This window comes from Eleutherodactylus coqui, chromosome 5, assembly GCF_035609145.1.
Source record: "Eleutherodactylus coqui strain aEleCoq1 chromosome 5, aEleCoq1.hap1, whole genome shotgun sequence".
Taxonomy (NCBI): domain Eukaryota; kingdom Metazoa; phylum Chordata; class Amphibia; order Anura; family Eleutherodactylidae; genus Eleutherodactylus; species Eleutherodactylus coqui.
Genome location: NC_089841.1, coordinates 136,476,720 through 136,494,881, shown reverse-complemented (window position 1 = coordinate 136,494,881; position 18,162 = coordinate 136,476,720). Strand labels below are relative to the sequence as shown.

The window sequence follows — 18,162 nt, the reverse complement described above, 5'->3', positions numbered from 1 at the left end:
TTCACAGGTCCCACTATTAAGCCACAATAGCGGCAAGAGTGGGGCCCCCCCCTCCCAAAAACTTTTACTTCTGAAAAGCCCTCATTAGCATGGCATACCTTTGCTAAACACCACACTAGCTACAACAAAGCACAATCACTGCCTGCATGACACTCCGCTGCCACTTCTCCTGGGTTACATGCTGACCAACCGCCCCCCCCTCCCCCCCACAGCGCACACCAAAGTGTCCCTGCGCAGCCTTCAGCTGCCCTCATGCCACACCACGCTCATGTCTATTTAGAAGTGCGTCTGCCATGAGGAGGAACCGCAGGCACATACTGCAGAGGGTTGGCACGGCTAGGCAGCGACCCTCTTTAAAAGGGGCGGGGCGATAGCCCACAATGCTGTACAGAAGCAATGAGAAATAGAATCCTGTGCCACCGCCATCAGGAGCTGCACACGTGGGCATAGCAATGGGGAACCTATGTGCCACACACTATTCATTCTGTCAAGGTGTCTGCATGCCCCAGTCAGACTGGTAATATGTACCTTAACAGTAACCGCGTTGGTGGTAATGTGGTGGTGACTGCGGACCTAGTAGCGCGGTTTTATTTTGTTGGTTTTCGGAATGTGGCCAGGATTAAGTGGGCCGTGGCGGGGGGATGGTGGGGGGGGGCTCTCTTGTAGTGTCGGTAAAGGTGAAATTCTTGGACTGCCACCAGACGAACCAATGCAAAGGCATTTGCCAAGAATGTTTTCCCTGTTGGAGGAGGAGGGGGATGTTTTTGAGGCACTACGTGTCCTCTCCACGTGTCCGTGGTTATATGCACTTTAACAGTAACCGCGTTGGTGGTAATGTGGTGGTGACTGCGGACCTAGTAGCACGGTTTTATTTTGTTGGTTTTCGGAATGTGGCCAGGATTAAGTGGGCCGTGGCGGGGGGATGGTGGGGGGGCTCTCTTGTAGTGTCGGTAAAGGTGAAATTCTTGGACTGCCACCAGACGAACCAATGCAAAGGCATTTGCCAAGAATGTTTTCCCTGTTGGAGGAGGAGGGGGATGTTTTTGAGGCACTACGTGTCCTCTCCACGTGTCCGTGGTTATATGCACCTTAACAGTAACCGCGTTGGTGGTAATGTGGTGGTGACTGCGGACCTAGTAGCGCGGTTTTATTTTGTTGGTTTTCGGAATGTGGCCAGGATTAAGTGGGCCGTTACGGGGGGATGGTGGGGGGGCTCTCTTGTAGTGTCGGTAAAGGTGAAATTCTTGGACTGCCACCAGACGAACCAATGCAAAGGCATTTGCCAAGAATGTTTTCCCTGTTGGAGGAGGAGGGGGATGTTTTTGAGGCACTACGTGTCCTCTCCACGTGTCCGTGGTTATATGCACCTTAACAGTAACCGCGTTGGTGGGAAATGGCCTCGCCGCCATCATGTCTTTGGGAAGCCTCTGTTTCCACACCCCAGAGACATACCATTAGCAGCGGTATAGGCAGAGCCCATAATTCGTAACATTTCAGCCATAGCATTAGGACAGGCCCCACTAACATATCACTAGCAGCATTATAGGAGGAGCGCAGTCTTCGTTCCATGTCAGCAATAGTAGCACTCAAGACAGGCCCCAGTAACAATTCCGAAGCAGCAGTATAGCGGGAGCGCAGTCTTCGTTCCATGTCAGCAATAGTAGCACTCAAGACAGGCCCCAGTAACAATTCCGAAGCAGCAGTATAGCGGGAGCGCAGTCTTCGTTCCATGTCAGCAATAGTAGCACTCAAGACAGGCCCCAGTAACAATTCCGAAGCAGCAGTATAGCGGGAGCGTAGTCTTCGTTCCATGTCAGCAATAGTAGCACTCAAGACAGGCCCCAGTAACAATTCTGAAGCAGCAGTATAGTGGGAGCGCAGTCTTAGTTCCATTTCAGTAGCCTTAGTATAGCCAAGGCCCAAGTTACATTTATGTAGCTAAAGTGCAGGCCAACCCCACACACACTTCTGTACCATGAGTGCAGGCGAAGAACATACAAATTGCTATGATTACACTGTAGGTGAGGGCCCCAAAAAATTGGTGTACCAACAGTACTAATGTACCTCAGTAAACATTGGCCATGCCCAACCAAGATGGCAGGTGAAACCCATTAATCGCTTTGGTTAATGCGGCTTAAGTGGTAACTAGGCCTGGAGGCAGCCCAGTTTAACGAAAAATTGGTTCAAGTTAAAGTTTCAACGCTTTTAAGAGCATTGAAACATATAAAAATTGTTTCGAAAAATTAGATGAGTGAGCCTTGTGGCCCTAAGAAAAATTGCCCGTTCAGCGTGATTACGTGAGGTTTCAGGAGGAGGAGCAGGAGGAGGAGGAGGAATATTAGACACAGATTGATGAAGCAGAAATGTCCCCGTTTTGGATGGTGAGAGAGAACGTAGCTTCCATCCGCGGGTGCAGCCTACGTATTGCTTACGTATCGCTGCTGTCCGCTGGTGGAGAAGAGAAGTCTGGGGAAATCCAGGCTTTGTTCATCTTGATGAGTGTTAGCCTGTCGGCACTGTCGGTTGACAGGCGGGTACGCTTATCTGTGATGATTCCCCCAGCCGCACTAAACACCCTCTCTGACAAGACGCTAGCCGCAGGACAAGCAAGCACCTCCAGGGCATACAGCGCTAGTTCAGGCCACGTGTCCAGCTTCGACACCCAGTAGTTGTAGGTGGCAGAGGCGTCACGGAGGACGGTCGTGCGATCGGCTATGTACTCCCTCACCATCCTTTTACAGTGCTCCCGCCGACTCAGCCTTGACTGGGGAGCGGTGACACAGTCTTGGTGGGGAGCCATAAAGCTGTCCAGGCCCTTAAAGACTGTTGCACTGCCTGGGATGTACATGCTGCTCGATCTCCGCACCTCCCCTGCTACCTTGCCCTCGGTACTGCGCCTTCTGCCACTAGCGCTGTCGGCTGGGAATTTTACCATCAGCTTGTCCGCAAGGGTCCTGTGGTATAGCAACACTCTCGAACCCCTTTCCTCTTCGGGAATGAGAGTGGGCAGGTTCTCCTTACAGCGTGGGTCGAGCAGTGTGTACACCCAGTAATCCGTTGTGGCCAGAATGCGTGCAACGCGAGGGTCACGAGAAAGGCATCCTAACATGAAGTCAGCCATGTGTGCCAGGGTACCTGTACGCAACACATGGCTGTCTTCACTAGGAAGATCACTGCCAGGATCCTCCTCCTCCTCCTCCTCCTCCTCAGGCCATACATGCTGAAAGGATGACAGGCAATCAGCCGGTGTACCGTCAGCAGCGGGCCAAGCTGTCTCTTCCCCCTCCTCCTCATCCTCCTCATGCTCCTCCTCCTCCTCCTGTACGCGCTGAGAAATAGACAGGAGGGTGCCCTGACTATCCAGCGGCATACTGTCTTCCACCGCCCCCGTTTCCGAGCGCAAAGCAGCTGCCTTTATGGTTTGCAGGGAATTTCTCAAGATGCATAGCAGAGGAATGGTGACGCTAATGATTGTAGCATCGCCGCTCACCACCTGGGTAGACTCCTCAAAATTACCAAGGACATGGCAGATGTCTGCCAACCAGGCCCACTCTTCTGAAAGGAATTGAGGAGGCTGACTCCCACTGCGCCGCCCATGTTGGAGTTGGTATTCGACTATAGCTCTACGCTGTTCATAGAGCCTGGCCAACATGTGGAGCGTAGAGTTCCACCGTGTGGGCACGTCGCACAGCAGTCGGTGCACTGGCAGCTTAAAGTGATGTTGCAGGGTGCGCAGGGTGGCAGCGTCCGTGTGGGACTTGCGGAAATGTGCGCAGAGTCGGCGCGCCTTTACGAGCAGGTCTGACAAGCGTGGGTAGCTTTTCAGAAAGTGCTGAACCACCAAATTAAAGACGTGGGCCAGGCATGGCACGTGCGTGAGGCTGCCGAGCTGCAGAGCCGCCACCAGGTTACGGCCGTTGTCACACACGACCATGCCCGGTTGGAGGCTCAGCGGCGCAAGCCAGCGGTCGGTCTGCTGTGTCAGACCCTGCAGCAGTTCGTGGGCCGTGTGCCTCTTATCGCCTAAGCTGAGTAGTTTCAGCACGGCCTGCTGACGCTTGCCCACCGCTGTGCTGCCACACCGCGCGACACCGACTGCTGGCGACATGCTGCTGCTAACACATCTTGATTGCGAGACAGAGGAGGAGTAGGAGGAGGAGGGTGCTTTAGTGGAGGAAGCATACACCTCCGCAGATACCACCACCGAGCTGGGGCCCGCAATTCTGGGGGTGGGTAGGACGTGAGCGGTCCCAGGCTCTGACTCTGTCCCAGCCTCCACTAAATTCACCCAATGTGCCGTCAGGGAGATGTAGTGGCCCTGCCCGCCTGTGCTTGTTTACGTGTCCGTTGTTAAGTGGACCGTGGCAGTAACCGCGTTGGTGAGGGCGCATACAATGTTGCGGGAGACGTGGTCGTGCAGGGCTGGGACGGCACATCGGGAAAAGTAGTGTCGACTGGGAACTGAGTAGCGCGGGGCCGCCGCCTCCATGATACTTTTGAAGGACTCCGTTTCCACAACCCTATACGGCAGCATCTCAAGGCTGATGAATTTTGCTATGCGGACGGTTAACGTTTGAGCGTGCGGGTGCGTGGCGGCGTACCTGCGCTTGCGCTCCAACAGTTGCGCAAGCGACGGCTGGACGGTGCGCTGAACTACACTGCTGGATGGGGCAGAGGACAGCGGAGATGAGGGTGTGGGTGCAGGCCATGAGGCGGTAGTGCCTGTGTCCTGAGAGGGGGGTTGCATCTCAGTGGCAGGTTGGGGCACAGGGGGAGAGGCAGGGGTGCAAACCGGAGGTGGTGAACGGCCTTCGTCCCACCTTGTGGGGTGCTTGGCCATCATATGTCTGCGCATGGTGGTGGTGGTGAGGCTGTTGGTGTTGGCTCCCCGGCTGAGCTTTGCGCGACAAAGGTTGCACACCACTGTTCGTCGGTCGTCAGGCGTCTCTGTGAAAAACTGCCAGACCTTAGAGCACCTCGGCCTCTGCAGTGTGGCATGGCGCGAGGGGGCGCTTTGGGAAACAGTTGGTGGATTATTCGGTCTGGCCCTGCCTCTACCCCTGGCCACCGCACTGCCTCTTGCAATCTGCCCTGCTGATGCCCTTGACTCCCCCTCTGAAGACCTGTCCTCCTGAGTAAGCGTTGCACACCAGGTGGGGTCAGTCATCTCATCGTCCTGCTGCTCTTCCTCCGAATCCTCTGTGCGCTGCTCCCTCGGACTTACTGCCCTTACTACTACCTCACTGCAAGACAACTGTGTCTGATCGTCATCGTCCTCCTCACCCACAGAAAGTTGTTGAGACAGTTGGCGGAAGTCCCCAGCCTCTTCCCCCGGACCCCGGGAACTTTCGAATGGTTGGGCATCAGTGACGATAAACTCCTCTGGTGGGAGAGGAACCGCTGCTGCCCAATCTAAGCAGGGGCCCGAGAACAGTTCCTGGGAGTGTTCCCACTCCTGAGCAGGTGTCATTGTAGTGGAGTGAGGAGGCTGGGAGGAAGGAGGAGCAGCAGACAGAGGATTCGGATTTGCAGCAGTGGACGGCGCAGAACTGCGGGTTGACGATAGGTTGCTCGAAGCACTTTCTGCCATTCAGGACAGGACCTGCTCACACTGCTCATTTTCTAATAACCGTCTCCCGCGTGGACCCATTAATTGGGCGATGAATGTGGGGACGTCAGAAACGTGCCTCTCTCCTAATCGCGCAGCAGTCGGCTGCGACACACCTGGATCAGGAGCTCGGCCTGTGCCCACACCCTGACTTGGCCCTCCGCGTCCTCGGCCGCGTCCACGTCCTCTAGGCCTACCCCTACCCCTCAGCATGCTATATTACCAGTGATTTCATTTCACAGGCAGGAAATAAATTGGCGCAAGACTGCAGGCCAAATATAATTTTTTCCCTTTTTTGAAAACGAAAGGCCCCACTGCCTCTAGTGAATGAATAATCTAAGTTTAATAACTGTGCTGTGGCCCTGCTAATGTGTCACAGAACGTGAGGGTAGCAGAGTTATTATAACTCTGGCGGAGCAGGTATTTTTTTCCCAATTAAGGAAAGCAAATGGCGAAGCCAGCAGTAAACCGTAGCTGGGTGCGTCTGATTTTTAAATGTTGCACACGCAGCTGACACATACACACAGCCCTTAGGACGGACAGAGGCAGGACAAATAGATTTTTTTTCAGTTTTTTTCCACCAAAAGGCAGCACTGCGTATATTCAATGAACATGAGAAGTTTAATAACTGTGCTGTGGCCCTGCTAATGTGTCACAGTACGTGAGGGTAGCAGAGTTGTTATAACTCTGGCAGAGCAGGTATTTTTTTCCCAATTAAGTAAAGCAAATGGCGAAGCCAGCAGTAAACCGTAGCTGGGTGTGTCTGATTTTTAAACGTTGCACACGCAGCCGACACGTACACACAGCCCTTAGGACGGACAGAGGCAGGACAAATAGATTTTTTTTCAGTTTTTTTCCACCAAAAGGCAGCACTGCGTATATTCAATGAACATGAGAAGTTTAATAACTGTGCTGTGGCCCTGCTAATGTGTCACAGAACGTGAGGGTAGCAGAGTTATTATAACTCTGGCAGAGCAGGTATTTTTTTCCCAATTAAGGAAAGCAAATGGCGAAGCCAGCAGTAAACCGTAGCTGGGTGCGTCTGATTTTTAAACGTTGCACACGCAGCCGACACGTACACACAGCCCTTAGGACGGACAGAGGCAGGACAAATAGATTTTTTTTCAGTTTTTTTCCACCAAAAGGCAGCACTGCGTATATTCAATGAACATGAGAAGTTTAATAACTGTGCTGTGGCCCTGCTAATGTGTCACAGAACGTGAGGGTAGCAGAGTTATTATAACTCTGGCAGAGCAGGTATTTTTTTCCAATTAAGGAAAGCAAATGGCGAAGCCAGCAGTAAAACGTAGCTGGGTGCGTCTGATTTTTAAACTTTGCACACGCAGCCGACACGTACACACAGCCCTTAGGACGGACAGAGGCAGGACAAATAGATTTTTTTTCAGTTTTTTTCCACCAAAAGGCAGCACTGCGTATATTCAATGAACATGAGAAGTTTAATAACTGTGCTGTGGCCCTGCTAATGTGTCACAGTACGTGAGGGTAGCAGAGTTGTTATAACTCTGGCAGAGCAGGTATTTTTTTGCCAATTAAGGAAAGCAAATGGCGAAGCCAGCAGTAAACCGTAGCTGGGTGCGTCTGATTTTTTAACGTTGTACACGCAGCTCACACGTGTCCACACTCCACAGGACGGACAGAGGCAGGTCAAATAGAATTTTTTTCACTTGTTTTACAAGCAAAAGGCCGCACTGCGTATATTCAATGAATAATAACTGTGTTGTGGCCCTGCCTACACAATTCTTTCCCTGTAGTATCAATGGAGGGTGAAATGCTCTGCAGAGGCGATTTTGAGAAAAAAAAAAATATGCAGCACAGCTAACAGCAGCCAGCACAGTACTGCACACGGTTAAATATGGCCCTAGAAAGGACCGTTGAGGTTCTTGAAGGCTACACTCACTCCTAACACTCTCCCTGCCTAAGCACCACTTCTGTCCCTAATGCCGGGTGCAATGCTCTGCACTGCCGATTTTGAGAAAAAAAATAATTGCCACTGCTAACAGCAGCCAACACACAGCTATCAGTGGCCCTAATAAGGACCTTTGGGGGTCTTGAAGCCTACACTAACTACAAATTCTTTCCCTACAGCAGCTCCGGTACAAACAGCACTGTCCCTCATCTAACTCACAAGGCATCTGAGGCGAACCGCGGGAGGGGCCGACTTTTATATTCGGCGGACACCTGATCTCGCCAGCCACTCACAGCAGGGGGGTGGTATAGGGCTGGAACAACACAGGAGGAAGTTGTAATGCCTTCCCTGTCTTTCAATTGGCCAGAAAAGCGCGCTAACGTCTCAGGGAAGGAAGTGAAAGTAACCCGAACACCGCATGGTGTTCGTTACGAATAACGAACATCCCGAACACCCTAATATCCGCACGGATATCAAGTTCGGACGAACACGTTCGCTCATCTCTAATGCCAACTAAAGAAAGGCCAATGGAGTTCATGGAACCATTCGTTCGGGAATAGTGGGGGATTTTAAAGGGTAGTATGTGCCTTTTTTATTTTTAGACCTGTGCAGCTTTAGAATATTGTAAAACCCTTTAAAGCAAGCCTAACCCAAAGTATGAAATTTAACCTATGGCAGATTTACTGTATACTGTTGTCTCTAGTACCCTCATAAAGGAAATCTACCTGAAAAAACTAACACAAAGGGCACAGAATGGTCATAGGTAAATTTAAACAAGTAGCTCTATGGAGTAAAAAAATCAGTCTATGAGACCATGGAACCATTTACATAGTAACATGTTAGGCTGAAAAAAGACAAATGTCCATCCAGTTTGGCCTGTTTCCACTTCCCCCTTGTTGATCCAGAGGAAGACAAAAAATACTCTAATGAGGCAGAAGCCAGTTTACCCCATTTTGGGAGAAAAAATTCCTTCCTGACTCCATAATCGCAATCAGAATAATCCCTAGATCAACATTTGAAAAGTTCCTACCTGACTCCAAGACCGGCAGCTGGAAGATACCCGGATTACCAACCCTTCTGGTTATTTAATGTCTATATCCTGTAATATCATAGCGCTCTAAAAAGATGTCTAGTCCCCTCTTAAGCTCCTCTATCGATTTTGCCATCACCACGTCCTCAGGCAGAGAGTTCCACAGTCTCACTGCTCCTACAGTAAGGAGCCCCCATCTACATTGGTGATGACACCTGCTTCCCTGTAGACAAAGAGGATGCCCTCTTGTTACTGTTGCAGTCCTGGGTATAAACAGATCATGGGAGAGATCCCTGTATTGTCCCCTCATGTATTTATACATAGTTATTTGGTTGCCCCTTAGCCGTGTTTTTTCTAGGGTGAATAATCCCAATTTCGTTAGTCTCTCTGGGTATTCCAGTCCTCTCATTCCGTTTATTAATTTAGTTGCCCTTTTTGAACCCCCTCAAGCACTGCAATGTCTTTCCTGAGTATTCCATACTGACAAATGCCCTATAAAGTGGAAGAATAGTGTTCATGTCCCTCGCCCTTATATCTCTTTTAATGCACCTCAAAACTTTATTTGCCTTTGCAACAGCTGACTGGCATCGATTGCTGCACTAAAGTCTACAGTCAACTAGTACTCCCAGGTCTAGTATCCCATTTAGTGTCTATTGGTGACACCCGTTTCTCCTGCCCATGTGCACAATCTTACATTTATCAATGTTGAAGTTTATTTGCCATTTTTCTACCCAAACCCCCAGCTTATTTACATCCATTTGCAGTCATACATTGTCCTCCGTTGTATTAATTATATCTTCTATGGTTTCTCCTGCATTATTTGTTAAAGGGCCAGTGCTTTCCGTGCAAATCCTTTTACTGTTTTTATAATGGAAAAATTGTTTAGGGCAGTGGTTCCCAAACGTTTTTAGCCATGAAGACCTTTTTGAAGCAGACGTTTCTCCTGGAGCCCCATGCAGGGTATGATCATAGCTGGGTTTAGGGCCGTGGCTTATCACAACATATGATTTTTACCTCAATCGTTATAAAAAGGACAGGGCCATTTAAAAAAACAGGGAGGAATGCTGGAGCACTGCATGGGCTATTGGTATACAATATGTTTAAAATTAACATGCTGCGGAATTAAATTCTGCACATGTCAATATCCACACGGGTTTTCTGCAGATTTTTTCACAGAGTGTGGATGAGATTTTCAAAATCTCTTCCACTTTGCTGCTACAGCTACTGTAAATTCCGCAGCAAATCCACCCCATGTAGTAATAGTGACCCCCTATATTGGTGACCCTAGTAGTAATAGTGTCCCTTATATTGGCCCCAATAGTACTAGCATCCCCTATATTGGCCCCAGTAGTAATAGTGACCCTTATTGTGGCCCCAGTAGTAATAGGCCCTCTATTGTGGCCCCAGTAGCAATAGGCTCCCCCTTTGCAGCCCCAGTAGCAATAGGCTTCCCCATTGCGGCCCAGTAGTGATAGTGCCCCCCATTGCTGCCCCAGTAGTAATAGGGTCCCCCATAGCTTCCCCAGTAGTAATAGGGTCCCTCATTGCTGCCCCAGAAGTATTAGGGTCCCCCATTGCTGCTATATTCTTCAGATGCAGGGAAAGGTTTAGCAGTGCAGATTACAATAGAGGCGATTGGGACGGCCATGGGCCCCCTTGGAGTCTCAGGCCTGGGACGGTCGCCCCAATTGTCCCTATTATAATCCCTGCTCTACTCACTTATGTAGAAGTTTTCAGAAAGCCTGTACTGAGGAAATAAGCATGCAGGACCTGTGGCTGACATAGCAACAAGGATCACATGACCAAAGTCGGCTCATGTGATCTACATTGCTATGCTGACCACAGGTCCTGCATGCTGATTTCCTCATTATAGGCTGTCCGGACACTGCTACAGCGGTGAGTAGAGTGGGGACCTAGACCCTCCATCAGAGCCTTTGACAGTCACTCGCAGAGCCACAAGGGCTATGTGGAGCACACAGTTTGGGGAAACCCTGGTTTAGGGTTATTTTTGCTCTCTTTGGCAATCAGTCTCTCTGCCTCTTCCTTTGCAGTTTTTATCTTTTCCTTACATATTTTGTTTTTTTCCCTGTATGTTTTTAGCGCTTCTTCGCTGCCTTCGTGTTTTAGTAATTTAAATGTTTTCTTTTTTCACTTATTGCCCCCTTTACAGTCTTGTCGAGTCACATTGATTTCATTCTATTCGTAGTTCTTTTATTGAAGGGTATAAACTGCTCGCATGAGGTATTTAGGATGTTTTTAAACTTCTCCCATTTGTCGCCTGTACTGTTATTTTTTCAGGACTTTGTCTAATTAATATTGCTGAGAGTAATTCTGAGCTGATCAAATTTTGCTTTACTAAAGTTCAGTTTTTTTGTCACTCCCTGATAAGGCTTTTTATTGAATGACAGCTGGAAATTAATTATATTGTCATCACTATTTACAAAGTGTCCCTCAACCTCCACCCTGTGATTCTGTCCAGTCTGTTGGTTAGTAATGGGTCCATAATGGCCCCCCCTCTAGTTGGCTCCCGTACAGGTTGGGTAAGGTAGTTATCTTCAGTTGTTTTCAAGAACCCTTATGAGATTCACAGTTTTCATCTTCTTATATTATATCCGGATAATTAAAGTCTACCATAATAATTACATCATTGCAGTTTGACACCTCTTCAATTTGCTATTAATAAGTTATCTTAGTGTCTTTTTGGCCTCTTTCAGCCTAGTATGTGTCAATATACATTTTTTAAAATATGTAGTGGCATGGTAGGCTGCACAATTCCATACAACATTAATGGGCGATGTATCAAACTTTGTTCCTATACAGTGGAATATGTCTGAACGTTCTTTTGTAGGTATATGTTGGGATCTTTTCCTGAAGTTTACATCAAATGGAGGCTGAAAAAGTGATGTCAAAATTGGAATGTTCCTTTATTTCTGAATAGAGCAACATAATGTGTATTATAGGGATGTACTTGGTATATATTATCTAATTATTAAAGTTAAATACTATTCTGTAATTCAATAGCAATTTGATAATTTCTTATCACCCTGTTCAGCATTTAAAGGGGTTATCCAACCTTTTCAATATGTGATTGGTGGGCGTCCGCTGGTTGACATCCCCACCAATCAGCTGATTGAAGGGGCCACAGTGCTCGTGTGAGCGCCACAGCCTATTTGACGTTTATATCTGGGCAAAACCCTATACGTAAGCAGAACACCATATTGTTTATAGCGGCCATATGGATGGCTACAGGCTCGTTTATTGAAGCAAACCTCTATCAGGTACTGATGGCCCCGTTCCTGGGGATAGGCCATCAATTAAATAAGGTTGGATAATTAATGTTACCTGTCTGTAATGATTCAGTATTTGACAATAGCAATAATGCTGACGACAGCTGTAGCTTATTTTTCTAAATGAGTTTACTGTCCTGTCTTCATCCTTGGCTACTGCAATATTGGAATGTGTTCTGAATGAAAAGTTTAGAAATAAAACAGAGCAGACGTTTTTGAGCTATAGGGAAATAAATGTTTTAAAATCATTACAAAGTAACAAATTGTCCCAGCAAATGAAAGCAAAAAGAATTAAATGAAAAGTTGCCTGTATTAATGTAATCGGATAGATGCTGTGAAATAATTTTTAAAAATGGGGCTTCATTTATGATGGCCTTGTGGCGAGAGGGACAAAAGTTGGAGACAAGGCAAAAACAGATACAGCTTTTCCCCATATCAAGTCACTGCTATTCATGCAGTTCTTTACTTTTATCAATGTAAAACATTTGAACTTGCGTTAGCATTCACTATTGTTCTACTTCTTGTGTTGGTTTTTCACTTTTTCACCACTTCTATCTTTTTTCACCAAGCTCTGTATTCATTGTGTTGGCTTCCCAACAATGGTTGACTTAACATGCAGAGTACACTACCCTTATGTGTCATTGCTCAGTCACCTCAGTGCAGTCCCCAGTTCTCAGACATAATGCTGCAAGCAGTCCCAGCTCATTTCTATACTGATCATATATCAGTATAGAAATGAGCTGGGACTGCTTGAGGTGTCATATGCATTACTCATATGTTACCTCTCTTGTTATATCTCTAACCAATCAGCTGCTCTTATACATATATTTTCTACATTTCCTTATGCTGCTCATCTGTTAGTTTAGTATTTCATTTCCCTACGCCCATCACACACTTATCCAATGAATTTTGTATTATGTGTATTTATAGAGAAAGGAACAATGTTTTTTCTCCTTAGGGAGAGCACCTAGAAGGTGAGTGGGTGAGGAGACTTCTAAAGCCATTCACGCTCCTCTGAGTAATATGCAAATAAGGAAGATGGAACAATATTTCCACAGTGCCACATATTGGAAGGCAGCATTCCTGCAAGTCAATCTTAGACTCTTTATACAAGCTTAGTAACAATGACTGGGAATTGAAAGCCAAGCCAGAATCCATACACAGACATTTTGATTGAGAAATAAATAGAATTTTGCACAAGTGGACTGTATACAGTAATGCCGCTGGGAACTATCCACACATTGCCTTAATAATTTCATGCCTGTCTTCCCAAGCTTCTCTTAACATCTGTATTGCGAATTAAATTTTTCTGTTTTCTCACAGGAACAGAAAAACAGAATTCTAGATGTGAGAGATCCTTTACACAACAGACATTAACATGCTCAGTTGGATGCATTGACTTCTAATGGGCTCTGACCGGATCCATCATGGTGTCTGTCAGCTTACCAAAAAATAATGCTGCATGCTGCGCTACTCTCAGAGCCAGCACATGTGGGTCCTCTGTGTTGCACACTGGTTTGACTTTGGCCTAAATCTAGAGGCGGGACCTGAAGAACCTCGGTCTTCACCCTTTAACCCTACTAATCAGGATCTAGGCTTAGCTGTTGTGTCCCCAGGACATTACACTACAAGTTGGTCCTAGTTATGTGACTGCTGACACAACTACAGACCAAGTTGGGGGACCTAGGTGTGTAAACAGAGATGTAGTTAGGAAGATCTGGATCAAGGCAGGTAGCATATACTTCAATTGGGCTCAACACAGTACAAAAAGGCCAGTAATCAGGGTAGGCAGCAGACAGGAGAATGGTCAGTACAACAGGATGAGGCTAGGAGTGCAGGAAGCAGAATAGTCAGGTATAGCCAGAATTAGTAACCAGGAAATCAGAATAAATGAGAAACACCTTCAGCTGAACAAGGAAACCAGAAGCTTAGGCACTGTTCTGAGGGGGACAGTATCGGATATAACTAGAGGTGTTCTGGGATGGCAAGAAGTGTTCTGGCCCTTTAAGACCATAGATGTGTGTGCATGTGCTCTTAGGGCAGTAGAGAGAGACTGACAGGAAGCCAGTGTACAGCATCTTCCGTTAAGGGAAGGAAACTGCACGCTATAACTGTCCGCAGGAACAGGTGAGGCAAGATGGCGGCCACAAATCATAACAACTGCTTTTTCAGTCAAATGTGATAAAATCTGCGATGGAGACACGGAACTGTGATATTTACTTTTTCAGCCAAATGTACTAAAATATTCATTCTTTAGGGAAAGAACGGATTTATGGATCTTATTTGTTAATTTAAAAAGAAAGCACTGGACCAACTAGAGGTACAAGTGGAACTATCAGTGGTTAGGGAAGATGTTTAACCTGGCATATATCATCTTTAACCCCAAAGTTAAAATGATCACAAGCAATAAAGTATTTGTAGTTCTGTAAACCTAGTTTGCAGAAAATCTCTACTATACTTATTTAAGAAAAAGTTTCTATCCCCAGATATTCCAGAACTAGCGTTAGAATAGCGCCATCTACCTGATGTTTCTATTGAAGAGCCTTTCTGTGCCTGGTCTGCCTCAGTAAATGTTCTAAGGTGGTCACATCAGTCTTGCTTTTCTGCTGTAATGCTTTCTCAGTCTCTTATCACATGCTCAGTATCTCTTCTGACATCAGAGAAGATATGGAGCTTTAGAAGCAGCCGCTCACTACACCGGGGATCCCTCCACGTTCCCAGTGGAGCAAAGAGGGAAGCAAGAGTGAGCATGTGTGACCACCATGGAACATTTACTGAGGTGGACACAGAATAGAGACAGCAGGTGCTGCCATTCTGGAATATCTGGAGATAGAAATAAGTGTAAAAATAAATAAAGTTTATAATTATGGACTAAATCTAACTATGAACAACATTATTCATGGGGCAATTACTTTAATGTGTATGGCCAGCTTAATTTATTGTAGTATGACACTAATATTTCACTTATCACTGATATTCCCTTTGCTGTGCAATATGAAAGTGCATTACCGTACTTACTAAAATAACATGACTCTTACATCTGGAGAATGGAAGGCTCCATTATAAAATTAGGGAACAGAGGTGCAACTCAATGAACAGTGGTCAGGGACACATGCCGTCCCCTAATAAAATAGTGTAATAGCACAATGCAATATACTCATTACACAGTTATATTCTAGTGTTAGACTGAGTTGCATGTTAGCATACAAATGAATACTTCGCTACAGAAGTGTGTATGTGAGTAAGGATTTATTTCTTTGTTCTTCATTGGCTCCTACATGTCTTGATAGATGTCAACCAAACTTGGTATACATGATCCAATTGAAAATACATGGGGGGTGGGGTGAGAGGTTCAACTGTTTGTTGCTCATAGCTAATCACAGCACTGCTTTCATTTTACTAAAGCAGCTTAAGGAATGATGATTGGTTGCTGCTATGTGCAACAAACAGTTTCTTACAAAGTTTCAATAAGGCCTGTTGTATGGTAAAATAAGATTTAGTTGATTTAGATTTAATAATTTAAATGTGTGGTGGATCGAAATGCCCCCAGAACAATGAAAAACTATCGGACAAGCCCAGCTGAAAGCAAAGAAAGTAAAATTACTGCTAATGAGTAAGTGAACAACATGCCCAGTTACTTAAGAATGAGCAGGAAAGAGCCAGGACATCAAGGGCTGCAGAAACCCTGGAACAGTATTGCAGGAAAAGCCAGCACCTCGAGGGCAGCAAGGCATTCCATTGTTGCTAGAAGGTTTTCAATATGATCCTCACAAGAACTATGATCAATATCTGAATGTTATTATTAGGCGAATTGACCAAATGTAGCTACTGGCTCACCAGGAAAAATAAAATTGAGCCTCTTGAAATGTTCAGTAGGAGTGGAAACCCAGACAATGCCAGGTATATAAGCTAGCCCAGTAATAAAAACATTAATCATATACGGTTTTCTAACATGGGATCCTGGATGGCATCTGTTGGACGAATACATTTTTTTCCACTTTCATCACATATCACACATCTCTGACTATATTAAGCTAAGGGAAAACGCATGTGTGTATTTATCACCATATATGAAAGTAGAGAGCAACTGCATTACCACTAGATTATAATGCAGTCAAGGCGACAATATCCAGCACACTGCTTTGAAGGTAGAGTGTACTTATCAAACAAAGACACTTCATTGTATTGGCCACTCCAGAGTAAAGACCTCAACATCATTGAATGTATTTGGATTGTGAGAAGCAAAAAATGCATCAAACGTCTAAGACTGTGAGGGTATTTACAATAAGCATGAAAGCTTCTCTGAAAAGCTGAAAGCAAATGTCCAGAAAAAGAAGAAACTGTAATAAATGCAGAGGGTGAATGCAGAATACATTAACACTGCATAAAGTTGTTGTGGAGTTTGTGTACTTTTTTCTGATAGGTACGTTTCTTGTTTTAACTGACACTAAAAATGAATAACTTAATTGCCACCTTCTGAATGAAGAAGAGATGGTCTCTTGTGTAGAAGAAAGTAAAAATTCTTATCTTCAGGTGTGAAACACAAGTTATTATCTCTATCCTCTAAAGGACATTACAACTAACAGCTAGACATTTCTACATTACCCTAGCCATTACCACTGAAGACCCGTTTTACACAGAGGATGGTGAGAGTTTATGCTAAAGTGGATATAGAATTAAAACTAGAATGGGTTGATTCCTTGCTGACTGACTATAGAGATAAAGCTGCCAACTCAAGACTGATTACATTTCACAGGTTTTATACATGACTAGTCATTTCCATTTGGTAAATGAATATAACTGCATCCAATGATGGTTGACTAATAATAATAGCTTATGTAATTAAACATAAAATGCTAGACCAAGAAATGTCTTACCTTTCGACTTGGACTTCCACATCTTTCCTTTCTACTACATGATGACCATCTCCGTTTAGCTCTTTACATGCATTTTGTAGCAAGTTCACTACAGGTTCAATCTCTTTCATGATATCATTGTTTTCTGCTCCCCCATTAAGGCAAGGACTTATACTGATGTCATCTCCTTTGACTCCATCAAGCCCATTTAAGTGAAGAAGCTGGTGGACTTCCTGCCAAGAAGAACCAGCTGAACTTGTTGCACTGTCCACCATGTTTTGTTGGTCTTTACTATACAGACTCTGACTTGATAAGTCGCTTGACTTTGACTTTGGGCACAGAGGTCTGGTAACTCTAATTGTCTTGGGTGTTCCATCTCCTGTAAAGGTGGTCTCCAAATGTGTTGTGAACCCTTCAGGTCCTCTAAGGATGAGCACCACAAATGTCTCTGAGGCAATACTGCGTAGTATTTCCAGTGCAGTTTCATAACTGGCATCTACAAGTGGTCTATCATTCACTGCTAATATAATGTCACCTACCTGCACAAGACCACTTTGCTCTGCTGCCCCACCTCGAATTAAGTCAGAAATTATCACTGGGGGTCTGTTCCTTCTTTGCTTTACCAGAAACCCCAGACCACCCACTTTTCTCTTATAGAGGCGTACCGATATGACATTCGGTTGTAGCTGCTTAACACTAAATTCATATTCCTCCATGACCAAGCTCTTCAAAGTCTGTTGGGAATCAATAAATTTGTCAAATGATTATGTTAGTTTTCTTTAAGTTAGAAGGGCGATATGAGACTGTTACAGAACCTCAGGTTGCCAAGTGAACCCTAGTTTGGTGATTTTCAGACGTATGAGCGTAGCTTTGCTTCACCTATCTCATGCTTCTGGTCCTATTTTCAGGAAACTTGCTGTGCAAGCAGCCTATAATTCTGAGGTTTCCCAGGTAACACTGAATCCAAACAAACCTTGGATCTGTCGCGGGAGCTCTGGTCGGCTCTTAATAACAGTTCATTTATAGGTAGCTTAACATCTTATTGATTCTCAGGCATCCTTGAAATCATGTGTCCAGTCTCCATCTGTAGTTTTTGCAGCTGTAGAAATAAAATATGTTCTTTATTAATCAGATTCATGCATATATTTTATTATGTACTATATAACAGTATATTGAGAAGCCCAAACTGCTACAAAAGCCTATGGTATAACAGTAAAATGTTGTTGGTATACGTATGTTACCATAAGGTACATCATCCAAAGACATGACTAATGCATTTAACTTTACACAGCAGTATCTTTCAGTATGCTACGGTCCTCATTTATCAAGACTGTCTAACAGTAAGGCCTTATTCACATGAGCGCTTTTGCGCGTCTATTTAGCCATGATATTACGTTAGCCAAAAATTGCAACCGTGTGAAGCATTGGATTCCAATGCATTCATTCAAATGGGT

The 18,162-nt window shown here is 45.5% G+C and overlaps 1 protein-coding gene across 1 annotated transcript in view; it reads right to left on the bottom strand.

Annotated features, from left to right (window-relative positions):
• NOS1 (nitric oxide synthase 1) overlaps positions 1 to 17,432 on the bottom strand; it is a 90,151-nt gene extending 72,719 nt beyond the window's left edge. The window contains exon 1 of the mRNA XM_066601916.1: positions 16,730 to 17,432. Within this exon, the coding sequence (XP_066458013.1) occupies positions 16,730 to 17,424 (695 nt within the window). The 5' untranslated portion in view covers positions 17,425 to 17,432. The remainder of the gene's footprint in view (positions 1 to 16,729) is intronic.
• Positions 17,433 to 18,162: the final 730 nt, after the last annotated feature.